This window comes from Cyprinus carpio, chromosome B5 (assembly GCF_018340385.1).
Source record: "Cyprinus carpio isolate SPL01 chromosome B5, ASM1834038v1, whole genome shotgun sequence".
NCBI lineage: Eukaryota > Metazoa > Chordata > Actinopteri > Cypriniformes > Cyprinidae > Cyprinus > Cyprinus carpio.
The window spans coordinates 12,265,254-12,280,742 of NC_056601.1; the positions used below are offsets into that span (position 1 = coordinate 12,265,254).

Consider the following 15,489-nt stretch of genomic DNA (forward strand, 5'->3'; position numbering starts at 1 on the left):
TAAGAATATTAGGATTAACAGGAATAATTCACATTAGTTCAGCCCCATCTGAGCTCTCCTGATTGAAATACAGACTGTGCTCAGATTCTGAGACTTTTGATTCCATGACTAAAACTCGAAAACCTAGAGTGGAGTCTAAGTCTAACAACCTATCCAGCCAAACCCCGGGTTAGCCCATCATAACAGACATCATTTACTAATGAAAGACTTAAGGGTATAATAGCAAAACAGCTTGTTTAATTCTGAGGGCCAGAGATGTGAAAATAGTCATAAAGACTAGATTTTGGTGCAACATTGACTAGGGACAAGGCGCAAAAAAAAATCTAATTCTGCGTGACAATGTCCAACCAAAATGTTTTTTTTTTTTTTTAATAGTATACTTAGTATAATTCTGACTATATACTATATAGCCTCATATCTGATTATTATAAATATTAAATAATAATATAATAATAATCTGAGAGTTTTTATGACCTCTTTTTGAATACAACAGTAGGTTTGAAAATATGCAGTGGCATCATCCATTTAGACAGATAAATATAAATTGGAATATTCCACAATATTATTGGTTATTTATGAACAAATAAATCTAGCCTTGGTGAGCAAAAAAGAATGTGTCTTATCAACCCCAAACATTTGAACTGCATTATATAACCAGAATTAATGACAAAATATTCAGTCTACACAATATAAAACATTTCTAAAGGAAGCTCAGTGAGAAACACAAAAATTGAGAACATTATACATGTAACAAAATTGATTTATTGTTTGTTCTCATTTATTTAAAGCCCTCCTGACCCTCCTTCATCACAGGATCATTTTGTTGTTTTTTCCCCCATTATAATTAAATACATATTTTTAATCAGACTCATATTCTGAATATTGAAACCAGCAAAAGCCTCCCTGTATAGATCTTCGGTCATGCATGCTATTATACTAGCCTAACACCATAAAAAAAGAAGCTTAAGTAAGAAGCAAGAGACTAAGCACCAAGACTTTTTTCTTTTGTTCATATACGAAAGAAACACCAGGTTAGATTACAGTCAGCTAAAAGGCAGTGTGTTTCGCACTTCTAACACACAACCAGGCCACCACTACAGTGATTCTGAAATGTCCTTCATTTGAGTGGTACAAACAATACCAAGTGAGTCACATGAAAAAGCCACACTATCAGCTACGTATTTCAGATGCCACCTTAACAACCTTTTTTCTCTCAAACTTTTTAAAAAGCATAACATAATGGTAGTTTTTTTCCCCCAACATGAAAGGAAATAAACCAACTACTCACAGCAGAGAGAGAGAGAGAGCTGCTCTGTTAATTAATAGAAACTAAAGGCACCAGGAAATGGATGAAACAAAGTGGTAGGTGTGTGTGTGTCAGTGGTCAAGGCCCTTCTCCCACAAACTAGCCCAGATACAAAAATCAAATATCTATGAAGTTTTTCTCTTTAATTTAAAATTTCAGTTATGTAACTGGGCTGTTCTTTCATGCACTCATACTGTACATTTGAGAAGCATACCTTCTGATTAACTTATGGCCACAAGAGGGTAGCAGAACATTAATTTACAAAGAGCAAGAGTTGGGGAATTATTATGGACTGACCCTTGATCTAACTTGCATTCAGACAGTACAACTGATTTGGGTCAGACTTCCTCTGATTATTATTATTTTGTGAACTTAAAATTATATAAAAGATTCTGTAGAGCATTTCATCTCAATCATTCTGATTAATTCGTGTTACAATTAAGGTATTTAAAGTGTGAGAAAATTCATGTGAGTTTATACTTTAACTGAAATACATAGATTCAAAGTGTCAGATCAGAATTTTCACAACTGTCACATGCAACCCAGAATTTTGACTAATGCTTGCTTAGCAGTTTCTAGGAGAAGTTTATTAGTAAACTCAGCAGGTCAGGTGTTGTGAGGTGCACTTTAACACATTTTGATTGTTTAAATGACTCATAATATTGCACCATCACAACTAATCAGGGCTTCTTCTTTTCTTTTTCTTTTTTTCCACCAGTAATCCAAAATCTGGCTTTAAGACAATGCAACAATGGACAGAGATAAACAAGTTTTCATATTCAGACTTTAAGGAGAAAATAAAAATCAAAAACAAAATCCAAAGAAGTTCTACTTCTACAAACACTTCTACTTAACAAAATGTTTTGTGGCACTCTTAAAGGGCCTCAAATCTTTTAACCATTATGATAACCATCACAGTTATCCATCATCAAATTATCTTGAAGAAAAATTGCATTCTTACAAGTATAACACACAGAGATGGCTGTATCAATATCTGGACGAGTTGCTAATTCAAGTGTTTTCAAGCAGTTTGCTGGAAATCTCTATATGAAAGGAAAATCCAGTAAAGTGGGGATTCTTTCAGTTTTGTTCAGCCTGGTAGAAAAGCAAAAGATACACAGAATGAAGAGGATCTTGAACAAGTGTTGTCTAATCATCAAAGATTTGCCATATGGACTGTTTGTCAAGTATTTGAGTTGAATCTGACATACCCGTCATCAAAATATGTACACCTGGTGTTGAACCCTCATCAGCCACATTGCACTACTTTGGTACTTTAGCTTTTCTACCTTGGCTGGATAGAAAAGGGAAGTGGCATTTCAAGCAAAATACATTTAGAAATAATTTTCTTCACATCAGAAGCTTTGTGGTTTAAGAGAAAAAATAAGGTAATACACATTCAATGAATCATTGTATCATTATACATCATGGATTTGTCCAGAAGAGTATAGACAGAACATGGAGACGGTAGAAGCAGAAGAGGCAAATTGTGTCATTCCAATCCAGTCACATTGAGAAGACAATGGGGGAAAAAAGGTGAATTAAGGTCCATGATAGTCAAACTCCAGACTGAACAAGAGGTCCAAAAAACATACTAATAGATGACAAAAGACATACTTATATGAATGTAGAATCATCAAGAGTAAACTTCAGTCCAGGATTAGGCTTGATCTGTGACCACTCTACATTCACCTTGAAAAGGGTACATTGATCTTTTAAACACAACGGCAAAAATGGGAACCAATTATTATTCAGTGTCGCAATTCACAATACAGGTCTATATAAAAAGACAAAAAAAAAGTGCTTTAGATTATTAAGTAAAAACAATGGAGTTCGTAAAACAGTCAAAATGTGCATCAGTAAAAGGCCTTCAATGTATTTTTTTTTTTTTTTTTTTTTTTTTTTTAAATCTTGAGTCCAAAATTAAGGTGTGGGGGTTTTGAATTGCTGATTCAGAGTCTAATGTTTAAGGGTCAGAGTAAATCTGCAGTCTCAGTGATCTTGAGCCCCACACCAGAACTAACTGGAAGTGCATTCCCTAAAACCATGTGATATTGCTGGCATTTAAATCCCAGCCTTCAAAGAAAGGGCATGCATGCTCCCATTAGGTGAATTAACGAGCAAAGATCCACAGGAGACACTCAGCAAAGCAAATCCTCATCAACATTACCTTCTAGCCTATCAGGTGTCAGAACTTCAAGTCTTTAAAGCAATGAATAAAAACATCCTCCAAAATCCATTGAATATTTAAAATTCATATAACACAGTAGGTATGGGGTAGAAACCAAAAATGATAAGTGTGGAACACAACAGCCAGGTAAAGTTGTGAATATGGTTCCTGCTAAAGTGACTTCATTCATCTTCTTGAAATAAAGATAAAAAGAGAGAGAGAGAGAGAGAAAGTTGAAGTTAATTCTATTATTCTCCCAAAATGTTTTTTAAGATGAAAGGCTGAAAAATTAAGTGCTTCATGGTTTTCATGACTACAGTGTCCTCTATACCACAGATACATATGGAGATGCAAAGAGAGAGCAGGAGAGAAAATAGCAGGTACTGTTGAAAAATAAAATGTAAACACCTTCTACTGAAAGAAGAAAACAGAAAAATCCTTCAAAACCTTTTGTATCCTTCTTGATTAGAACATCTATATTCACTCTCTAGAAAATAACACCATCCCCCTTCTGTAATAAACTACATGAAGGGCAGTGCTGACATGGTGATTGGAGTCTTTGTTGGTTACACCCTTTAAAAAGAATTTTTAACAGACCTTCATTTTGTATGTGATATGTGTTAATAACTGTAGATAAGGGTGCTCTGTACAACAAAGAGTTTAGATATAAACCTAATCAAACACACCTGAACCAGACAGTCAAGGTTTATGGTACATTAAAAATTACACACGTTTCTTAGAACTAAATTCTGCAGAAATGTGGATTTCCAGGAGCAGGACCAAGAGCTCAGAACAATTTTTTACATACAACACTGACCTAAACAAGCTACATGTTTTAGAGGCATTTAGATGTGTGTGCAGAGCATGTATGTAGATGTGTCTGCATGCATTGCAAGTGTGTGTGTGCAAGCAAGTGTTTGTGTGTGTAGTTCACTAAATAACGGGCCACATGATTTTCCCCATCTCACAGTATTTGGGGTTCTCCAGGGGCTGTGTGTGGGCTCTGGGGGGGAGAATGTGGTGGGGATTGCAGAAGGGGGGTAAAATTTGGGGTTGGAGGGCAATAAGAAGGAGCGGCTGTGGGGGATGGGGGAAATCCAGAGGGCACCAGTGGTCCAGGGGTTCCGAATGGGCCAGTGGGTGACTCAGCAGGAGGCTGGTTGTAAAAGAAGAAAGCACATTGATGGATGAATGTCTCGATGATTGTCTGGTAGGTGCGTGTGGCTGTCAGGGCATCCATAGAGGTGAAAACTGGCCGCATCAGTGTTGGCCAGAAACAGATGGAGAGATTCTCACTAGTCATTAAGTTGACTCTGTTCCACTGACTAACCCTAAGAAAAAGAAAAACAGAGATTTGATGTCTCTTCCCTTTAACTGATCTCCAATAGTTAGCAACTGCAGGTGGTTTTCAAACTCACTTGTTTAGATGGCTCATTACATATTTGAAGACATCAAAATTCTCCCTGGGAAATCGTCTTAACACATCCTTCATTGTGTGAAGCCTCTGTTCTCGATCATTAATTTCTATGTGCAAAAAATTAAAAACTTGATTATTCCACAGGCTTCGACAGGCATGGTGTTATGGTTGACATAACATCCAATTTTGCATCCTCTGCATGAAACATTTTAAAATTAATTTACAATATTATATTCTTCACAAAAGCATTTATAGAATGCTAAGTTCAATCTTACTGAAAGCTTCTACCAGCTCCTCCTGTGAACTATAAGGAACCAGAGGCTCAGGCAGCTCAGAGAAGAAACTTTTCATTGCTCCGGCAACTGTATTCACAGTGAAGTCCTTCTCAACAAAGTCCAGATTGTGGTCTAAGAGGAATGAAAAATTAATAAATGAACAAAGTGAGAGCGATAAAATGAGGGAAGCAAGAAAGGAATCAAAGAAGAACTTGAGCAGTAGAGCTTATCCCTCAATATGATTTTGTGTGTGTGGAAATAACAAAACACAAAATACATTTTACATTAAAAGCTTGTACATCCTGCCAACATGCACTCATACAAACTATATGTAACAATACATGCCTTAACACCATAAGACAATCCACTATCATACCAACAACTGTAACCCACAACAATTTTATTGAAATTCTTCTGAACTTACCCTGTTCGAACTGTCTCTGCACGCTCTCTATCTCCGCCCTATTCCCACTTACCCTGTAGATACCCTCTGTTGTCAGACCTGAGAGAGAAAGTGTTGATTAACAGGATCATTTTAATGTACAGCTTCTTTCTATGACTCAGTTTAAGCATTTTAAGAAATTAAGTACTAATCACTGCCACAATATAATTCTACAAACTGCTACTACATACAGGTCTAATATACTGTGTTTCTGGTTATTAAAAATGCTAAAATGCAAAAAGAAAAAAATCATATTAATATGGTTCTAAAATCTTCATTGTGAGACTACAGCTGAAACCCAGTCAGGAAAATACTGAACTATGTGCAAAACTTTGCTGTGGTGTGATCTATGACAGCTACAGCCCATTAAGCATCTAATTTTAACTGGATGCTGCAATAATGATAAGCTTATATGGTTCCCTAAGCACAACTGTTATGGGCTAAGTATGATGGTGAAACAGCAGCAGCAAATATACCTGTGGCCTCAATATAACGAATACACTTGTCAATGAAAACTGGAATAGGTCGTTCAAAGGAAACCACATTGACCAAGGGCACCCCAAAGTAGTTACTCTCCAAAGGCTTAGAGATAGAATGACGAGGCTTTGGTCTTGTTTTCTGCCAAACAGCAAGACAAATACAGCTTATTTGACAGTTACCCAAGACAATTAGCATGGTTTTGACTCCTTAATGAAGCCTCCAATAACAGCAATTAAATTAAATATTACAATGTTAGAAACAGACAAGCATACTTTTTTAAAAGCCATGTAAAATTAGTAAATAAATAAATCATACTTTGCCTGGTCTGCGAAGACTTTTCAGTATGTTCCTTTTTTTGGGATCTTCTCCTTCTTCACTGAGTATGTCTGCCTTTGGTCCTGAAACATCATCATCTTTTGACCTTGAGAGAGTGCCAATCTCATCATCGCTACCAATGGAAAAACTAGTGCGGAAACTGCTGAACTTCCCCAGACGTTTGGAACGATCACGGTAGAGACGTGGCTTCACCCGTGCTGCTGAGAACTTGCGACGTCTCTCCAATGAGCTGCCATCCCCTTCACTGTCTGAACCATTGCCTCCTCCATTAGAGTGGATCCGATTGGAATTGCGGATGGTAATAATTTTGCCCTGTGTGCTGTCATGTGGCACAGAATATATGCTCTCCTCATAGCTGGGGCGGGGTTTAGAGACAGCATCCATTGGCTCAGCGTAGTCCGAAGGATCATAATCTCCTCCTAGAGGCCACGTCACATTGGATGTAAGGGAACGGCGATGACTGACTGCATCCACATACGGATTAAAATTTGGTTTTCTTAGGTCAAATGTGACACTAGGTTTAGGTCTTACTTGTGGAGGAACTTTATTATTTAGCTTGTTCTCAAAGGTGCTAAGGTCAGAGATCACAGAGAATGTGTCACCTGAGTCCAGGTCAGGCAATTTGAATCCACCGTGAGAGGTAAGTGTGCCATCATGGTAAGGCGGGGAAGCTTCCATGTCTTCCTCAGAATCTAACAGCATTGTTACAGGGCTTGAGGAGCCACGGTGTGGCGAATACACATTCTCATTTGTGCTACTAGCTTCTGTGACGTTTTCATACATATGACTGGCCTCAACAATAGTTCTCTTTTCGAATACCTCTGTGAAAAATTGTTCCAAAAGGTCTAATTTGTGTAGTCCTCCAACAACTCCTCCAGCACCACAGACAATACTGCAAAACCGTCCCTCAAGTTCACGGGCCAGTTCTTCACCTTGGACTAGCATCTCATGAGCAGACTCCGAGTCCAGAAGCTCAGTCCGGGTTTCCCCCACTGCAAGCAGCTGAACTGGGACAATATCCTGAACCTCACACAAAAAGGCACACAGGGTTTCAAAAGAAGCTTTGCGGCTAGTAGAGTATACAGCAATGTAGCCATGCACCAGCCGACTCTTACGAGTGGCAAAAGAAGCGTGGTATGACATTAGAGACAGTTCAATTGTATGCTTGTGACCACCAATTGTTTGTTCTAGCAGCACTGAAGTGCCACTTGTCTGAGGAGAGGTCGGCTTGCAATGCTGAGGAAGCAGGAATGGTGCAAGGAGTTGATCAATGTCATAGGATTCTCCACACATTAGGCACATGACAATACGCAATTCAGCCTCTGGACTGTGATCCTGCTGTAATTCTCGAATACATGGAGGCAGTGGAGGTGCAGGTGGAGAACAGCTACGAAATGTAGAAGTCCTCTTTGTTTCAAGTAGAATCTTCAAGACCTGATTGATCTGCTTTTCATTTACATTTCTCCCATAGCCAGTGCCTGGGGAGGCAGGTTCCAGGTAGTTACACAGCAGTTTTATGGCTACCTGCTGACCCTGTGAGATTAATGCTTGAGCAGTTTCACCACCAATGTCACCCAGTCCTCCAACACCTCTTTTGGTTACTAGTAAGAGTGACAGGGGAAGCTGAGACATATGGTTGTCCCTTCTGCCAATTGTGGACTCTCGCAACTTCTCAATACTTTCAACAATGTATGACAAGGTCTCTTTTGAATTGTACAAACACAGGCATCCATGGGGAGTAAATGTGGATGTATGAAATGAATTGACAGGAAGTCTAACATTACCCTCAATGGGCCGAAGGACAAGCTCATACATTCTACCTTCAAGCATATAATGATCGTCATTGGTACACAATGCCCGAATCTCATTGGCTAATTCTCTGGCAAGACCATCTTTGCCCAGTATAACAAGATTGATCCTATCTATCTTTCCATCAAACATACTGGACTTTCCAAAAGAAGGGTATTGTGCAGGAAAGCACAAAGCTAGTATTTGCTCAATTTTGTTGTCAATACAGTGTGGGCAGTTCGGACATGTTTCCTTTGTAGGGTGATACACAAAATGGATGTGTTTCAGCACTAAAGCATCCCTTTCAGCTTGTAATTTCTGAAGGGCCTTGAAGCGTTGTTCTTCACCTAACACTTCTTGAATTGCTCCCATCTTCTCTTTACTAGGTTTGGCATCTACCTCAAGTTCATAGAAGAGCTCAGAGTACTCCAGCAATAGCTCCTGAAAATCCTCTTTTGCCCTGTCAATGATTGCTTTCTGGTGCCGGTTATAAATGTCCAAATATTCTGGCTCCTCAAGCCACTGGTAGAAGTCTTCATTCATGATGAAGCTTCGGGCCTCCTCCCAGGGTTTGCCAGGGGTAATGAAAGGTGATGATGCTAATTTTGCTTTGAACTCATGACGCATCTGGGCACGCTTACATTCGTTGCGCAAGTGTTCAAGGTGTGCATCAAAGATTATTTCAGCAGCCGTGGTGTCTAGCACATCAAAGGGGATACGCTCATCCTCCATGTTGTCAAGATGTGGCGTGTCCTCCCATGGTGCATCGTCCAGTACCACAAACCAATGATCAAAGTCTTTTTTAGACTCGAGGACCTTCTGGACCCCAGACCAGCTCAAATGTTCAATTTCATCCAACTCGGACACTAAGCTACTCAAGGCGAGTGGAAGAGCACTCAAGTATGCTTTGCGACGCCTTTCAATGTGTTCTTGTTTTAGTCTGTGAATGTGTTGTTGAAATAGCTTCTTAGCCTTACCCGTACCTTCTAAAAATACATACTCCTTGTATTCAGGTGAAGTCTGCATTCGTCGGCTAACGTTGGGCCATGTTTCATTGTGATTCTTCACAATGTGATTTACTAACCACTCATAGCGGTCCTTTGCAGAAGCAATTAGTTGACTCTGGTTTTTCAGTGCCTCAAAGTAAGGTATGATCTTGGGCTTACCTCTTCCCTTATCAACAAGCTGTATCAAGGTAAGGAAAGCCAAATCAACATTGACGTTGGACCGTGCCGATGTTTCAACAACCTGCAAGTTCTTTTTTGTAATGGCAAAGGTATGAGAGTCCTTGATGTATCGCTCAACACCCTCATCACACTTAGTGAGAACCAGCACAATAGGCTTTTTTGTCTTGCTTAAGTGATTGAACAAGTTGGTGACAAATTTCATTTGATCATCAAAGTTGCGGTTCATACCACGACTGACATCAACACAAAGCAGAAAGCCATCCACCTGCAACTTGCCTTCGGGCATTTGCTTCTGTTCGAAGTCTTGCTCCAGTCCCAACTGATCAGTGCAGAAGTACATAAGTTTTTCAGCAGAAGCCAGTTTGGTGGAGGCAGCTCTTTTGATGTAGGGCTGTAAGGCTGTGCTGCGATGGGGCTGGAACGTCTGGTCATCAATGAATTCGGTCTGCTCAACCACATGCATTCTGCAGTCTGCGCCATCTTCCAAAACTCTCCCCACCTCTCCCCAGAATAGGAAGTGGTCATTGTTGACAACCCGGCCACCGAAGTCACTTGTACTTAGCACAGAAGTGTGATCAAGGTGGAAGTCATCTGCACTAGGACGGACAAAGCGGTTACAAAGGCATGATTTGCCAACTCCACATTGCCCCTTCTCCTTCTCAGTTCCCGACAGGCCAACAACAACTAGGTTGTAGATAGGCATTCGGGATTCTTGCTTTTTGGCCATCATCATCGTACACAGGCATTCATCTTGCCATGCCCCAAAGGATGACAGAGGCAGACTCTTTAAAATGTGTTCATAAAATGTTGAAGACCCTATATATGATTTACAATTTAGGATTTATTTCTGATGTTTCAATCATTCTTTCAGGTCAAGAAAACTGCTTGTATGTTCTGCCCATATTAGAGGTTGCTAATCAGAGATGAGACATGAAGAGGCAGAAGCAGGAATTGGGGCTATCCTAAATGAGAAAAAGAGGGAGAAAGAACAAACAAACCAATTATCATCAAAATTGTGTGCTTTGCACAAAAGACAAATTTAAAAGCATTTTAACCTACTTAAGTTCCCACAGATATTAAGATGATTTTCAATTCACATAGTATAACCCCACATTAAAGGGGTCATATGATGCGATTTAAATTTTTCCTTTCTCTTTGGAGTGTTACAAGCTCTTGTGGCATAAAGAAGATCTGTAAAGTTGCAAAGGCTAAAGTCTCAAATCCAAAGAGATATTCTTTATGAAAGTTAAGAGTCAACCACTCCTACTTAAAACGGCTCATTTAAACATGCCCCCACATGTCTACATCACGATGTGGGAACATTTCTCCAATCACAAATGCAGACATGGTTTTATGTTTATGCGGCGCGATGCAACGCATAAAAAGACAGTTTTAAGTCAGCAGTTCTCATTTCCAGTCCTCGCGCCCCCCTGCTCTGCACATTTGGTGTTTCTCTTATCGCTTTAGTCGTTTGTTCTATTTGAACGTAAGTGCCCTGCGAAGTGGACATCACAGGATATTCTGCCATGATTCCAGTTCGAAGCGAACATACATGTTCCATTCAAAGTGCATTAAAGTGTGCGTGACGTGAATTTAATATATGATGTCACACTTCTCCGTGTGTGAAGACGTTGTGCATCGCAAATCCGTGAATGAATGATCTGAAGTGAAGTAAACTTCAACAGATTTCCCCTGTTCATGGAGTAGGGAGCAATGAACACTGTGTAGGGTCCATGTCAATCGGAACACAGTTCATGCACGGAGCTCACTTCTAATGAGCTGATTATCTGAATCAGGTGTGTTAACAAAGACAGACATGCAAAATATGCAGAGCGGTGCGAGGTCTGGAATTGAGAACCGCTGGTATTGTCATTATAATCCGTAATTATGTCCCCACTGGATGCAACAAATGTCTTGTTTATAATGGGTTTTAATGTTTTTGTCACAGCGCTCTGGCACACGCAGGGGCATAACATTTCCGTCACATGCCTGAGGTATTCAGCCAATCACAACGTACTGGATAGCTGGCCAATCAGAGTACACCTCCCTTTTCAGACCGATGAGCTTTGTAAAAATCAACGTGTTTCAGAAAGGCGGGGCATAGAGGAGAAACAATAATGTACATTATGTGGAAAATAATGTTTTTTTTTTTTCTTAAAGATGATATTTGGCATTTCATTACACCAAATACACAAAATAATGTTCTTTTTAGCAACATCATATGACCCCTTTAAACACTAAATCCCTTAATGTAGCAATTTACTTAAATACGTTTCAATATGTTTCTAATAATGTTTCTTCAATATTTAAATTATATTCTAAACAAACATTAATAAGAAATACAATTCTAATTAAAAAAGCAAAAGTTCTGATTATGGATTTCTAGCAATATAAGACAGATAGATCAATTTCTATGCTAGCAATCCTACACAACTATGTAAATACAAAAAAAAAAAAAAAAAAAAAAAACACTACAGTAGTCAACATTTGAAGTGGATCAAAACCATTCATCGAAGTTGTCCTAAAACCAAAACAATACCCGTTCTTGTCTTAGGACAACTTCAATATACTTTTTTGATCCACTTCAAATGTTGACTACTATAGTTAGAATAGTTCACTTCACAGACCTTCATAATCATCTATTAACACTTGGTGCTTTGAATTTGAACAATGAATTTGTTTGCTAGTTTCTGGTTATTTTGTGTTTAGTTTTGCGAGTTGCCCAATATCCAAAACAACACTTAAAATGGTTATTATTTAAATGGCCACATTGCTTGCATACAGTATGTTGGTTGGCCATTAAATAGTGGTGTTTTCTTACACAGCAGACATAAGCAATAATTCCAGCATGTAATTAATCCACTGTTATCCTTAGCTAGTGCTAGTGCTGCTATTTAAAGACTTAGGAAATTCCTGATTAGTTCATTTGCAGGAAATAAGTCTTCTGTTGTCTGAAGTAGTCAGTTCACATATCAAAGTTCAATACTGTTAATATAATACCAAAGCTCCCATATTCTTATAGCCAAAACCATATTAATGACAATTTTTACAATATTTCATTATCTGAATGTCACTGGTGCTTGTCAGTTCAACTTTCAATTCCAAAACATTGCCAGGGTGTTACTAGATTGTTTCCAAGTCATTCTGAGCTGTTCGTAAAGCGTTGCTATGTGGTTCTTTAATCATTCAAGTTTCTATGATATTCTGGTTCTAGATATTGATTACACAATACTACATACAAAATACTAAGGTACAATATAATAAATGCATATAACCTTAAATAACAGTGAACTGTAGCACTTAGAAGTTAGGGTCAAACAGTTAACCTACATTTTCAAAGTATTTTATGAGCATGATCTAATAGCAAGCACATTTAAACAAATAAGAACTAGTGAATACAATATGAACAGCATTGAATAATTTCTTTCTTTAACCATCTATGTATTATTTCAAACACAATAGCACACCCACAATTCCATCACTTTCTCACTTATATGTCAATCCAAACCCATATGTCTGTCTTTTATCCATGAAATGCAAAGGGGAAAATTTTAAATAATGTAGTTGATTGTTTTCCATGCAGTTACAATGAATGTGTACTAGAGCTTTCAAGCTTTAGAAAGGACAAAAAAGCACCATAAAAGCATCATAAGTGGCAGATGTGATGGGCTATTCCATGTCTTCTAAGCCATTTGATACCTTTATTTGAAAAACAGACCGAAATGTAAGTTGTTGTTTTAAATTGTTACTTTCATGTTACTTTTTTTGCTTTTCTGTAGCTTGACGGCCCCAGTCCTCATACACTTTCATTATACTGAAAAGACTGTGCAAAATATTTTTAAATTCTAGTGTGTCCCGCAAAAGAAAACATTCTCACAGAATTTTTTGGTGAATTAACTCTTATCTAAGGGCATTGTCACATACTGTATGCAGTTGCGGAAACAAGTATTAACTGTATGCATATTGTAAATTAGTAACTTAAATGGGTGACCTTTTAACATTTTCAAAGAATGTTTTCAGTAATCATTTATTTAATTGACTGATTAAAAATAACATGAAACAAGATTACTTTGACAACAATTCTTGCACTTTGCAAAAGCACATACAGTATTTACGTTGTTGTATTGTTATGAATGCATAATACATTATTTAAAAAAAAATCTTTATTCATCACTTAATTATTGCTGTACCAAATACAATAAAAAAAACAACAAATTTTTGGCTATTAAAAATCGTGTTTTCTACAGCTGTTCCTTGTACGATGTATTACTCCTGCTGACTTTTAGTGGTACAGACACACAGGAAATGTTTTGCTGGTGAATCCTCATGTTTGACTACAGAGCTCAAAGTAGGTGATCCACAGGCGGGTCAGGTGCAGTCCAAGGTGGTGCTAGCAACAATACTGTCTGAATGCTACATGATATCTGAGTCTACCGGCTCTTTAGACTTACCTTCAACACACACCAAAACACAACCTGATGTTCTGACTCCCTTGTACTTGCTGTAGCCCACCGTGTTGTTAGACACTGATAAATATATGGCTTGAATATACATCAAGCACTGTTGTGGTTGTATGTGCATACCAAAATAAATACATCTTATGGCACACTCTTCAAGCAAAATACACATGTGAAGTTCTGAACTCTATAAAAAGCAACTGCTAAAGGATTTCACTCCCAAAGCCTAGGCCCAGCATAGCCTAAGCAAGAAAGCTACGTAATGGGGATGTCATGGTTCAGAACTGCCTTCCTATGAGCGGCTCAGCTGTCTATGTGCTGCTGCAACAGAAATTATACACTTAACTGTCTGTGACATTTTCCTCACGTATTTAAATCAGAGTATGCAGTTAAAATAAATTAGCGCCACTCATCTACGTTAGTCTATTGTACAGTGCGGCGTTACATAGCGACTAATAATGTGCACATCACGTGAGAAAATAGTCTGCCAATTTATAACATTCTGAGATTATTAGAGTGCAAAATAAATCCGTTTACAGTGCAACCAAGGCGCTGCCTGCACAATAGACAGCACTCACTTGTATTTGTAGATACAATTTCCCTTCTGTAGCTACTACTCCACTCCTTATTTAAAGATAGGCTTTTTAAACGACTGAAAAATGTTACGTAGGTTACAAGGTCTACTTTGCTCGCTAATACTTGTTTTAATGAAACACCGGGGTTAATACACACGTACATACCAGTGCCTTTCTCCCGTCCTCCCTTTCCCTTCTCAATCTCTCTTTCCTCGTCCAGGCCAGCGCAAGAGTGCTTACAACCGGCTCGGTCAGTGTTGTTGGAAACCAGAAAGAAAGGAAAACAAAAGACTACGTAAAAAGCCGAGGACATTAAATTCCGTGGGTGCTGTTTGATTGTGGCTTGACAGACTTGCAGTTTCCAATGGATATTTTTTGTCAGGCGCAACTTACTGATCTCTCGTTCGCATAGAAACGGCTGTGAAAATCCACCGATGGCTAAACATATCCAAACAAAGAAATGTCCTTTCTCGGAGGCCAGTCGTTTCCGTGCAGAAAAAGGCTTGTTTTAATTTCTTCCTCCGGCCTAAGCACGTTGGTTTTAATCTGTTATAATGCCCTTTGTTGTGGCAATAAAATCCTGATTTCACCGTGTGCAGACGGCATGCAGCGATGCCTTTACAATGAGATACAACATCCAGTTTTTCGTAGCCAAATCACACTCATGTCTTTAAACGTTACGATATATATACATTGTGCGTGAGGGGGAAAGTGGTTGTCTAAGCCTCCCAATAATGGCGGTCCTTACGCCCGAGCCCAACTCTGAGTCTGCCCTCTTTCGCTCTCCTTTTTTGAGAATAAAAGAGGGTTACTGAGACAGCCGAGACTCGCCCAGTGGCGCATGGACAACAGCACAGCGCTGAGCCAATGACAAGAGCCGAGCTCTAGCGCGCGCGCGGACGCAGGCCCGACCTAAAGGCGAAGCAGCATCCTTTCAAAGACAGAGAGATGGATGTTATTGCAGATGATTGTGATCGTATATATTGCTCTAAAAAATAACTGTGTGAAGCAGTATCTTAAAATATAATGCGTCTGAGTGTAACACGTGCTCTGAAA

General features: G+C 38.8%; 1 protein-coding gene across 1 annotated transcript; it reads right to left on the reverse strand.

Moving 5' to 3' along the window:
• Nucleotides 1-1,838: 1,838 nt before the first annotated feature.
• LOC109085211 (rho GTPase-activating protein 35-like) lies at nt 1,839-15,306 on the reverse strand. Its single transcript, XM_042724373.1, has 7 exons — nt 14,599-15,306; nt 6,406-10,363; nt 6,087-6,228; nt 5,593-5,670; nt 5,169-5,300; nt 4,895-5,000; nt 1,839-4,807 (listed from the first exon to the last, which is right to left on the reverse strand). The coding sequence occupies exons 2-7, from the start codon at nt 10,132-10,134 to the stop codon at nt 4,441-4,443; spliced, it is 4,554 nt and encodes a 1,517-aa protein (XP_042580307.1). The 5' UTR covers nt 10,135-10,363; nt 14,599-15,306; the 3' UTR covers nt 1,839-4,440.
• Between the last annotated feature and the right edge of the window lie 183 nt (nt 15,307-15,489).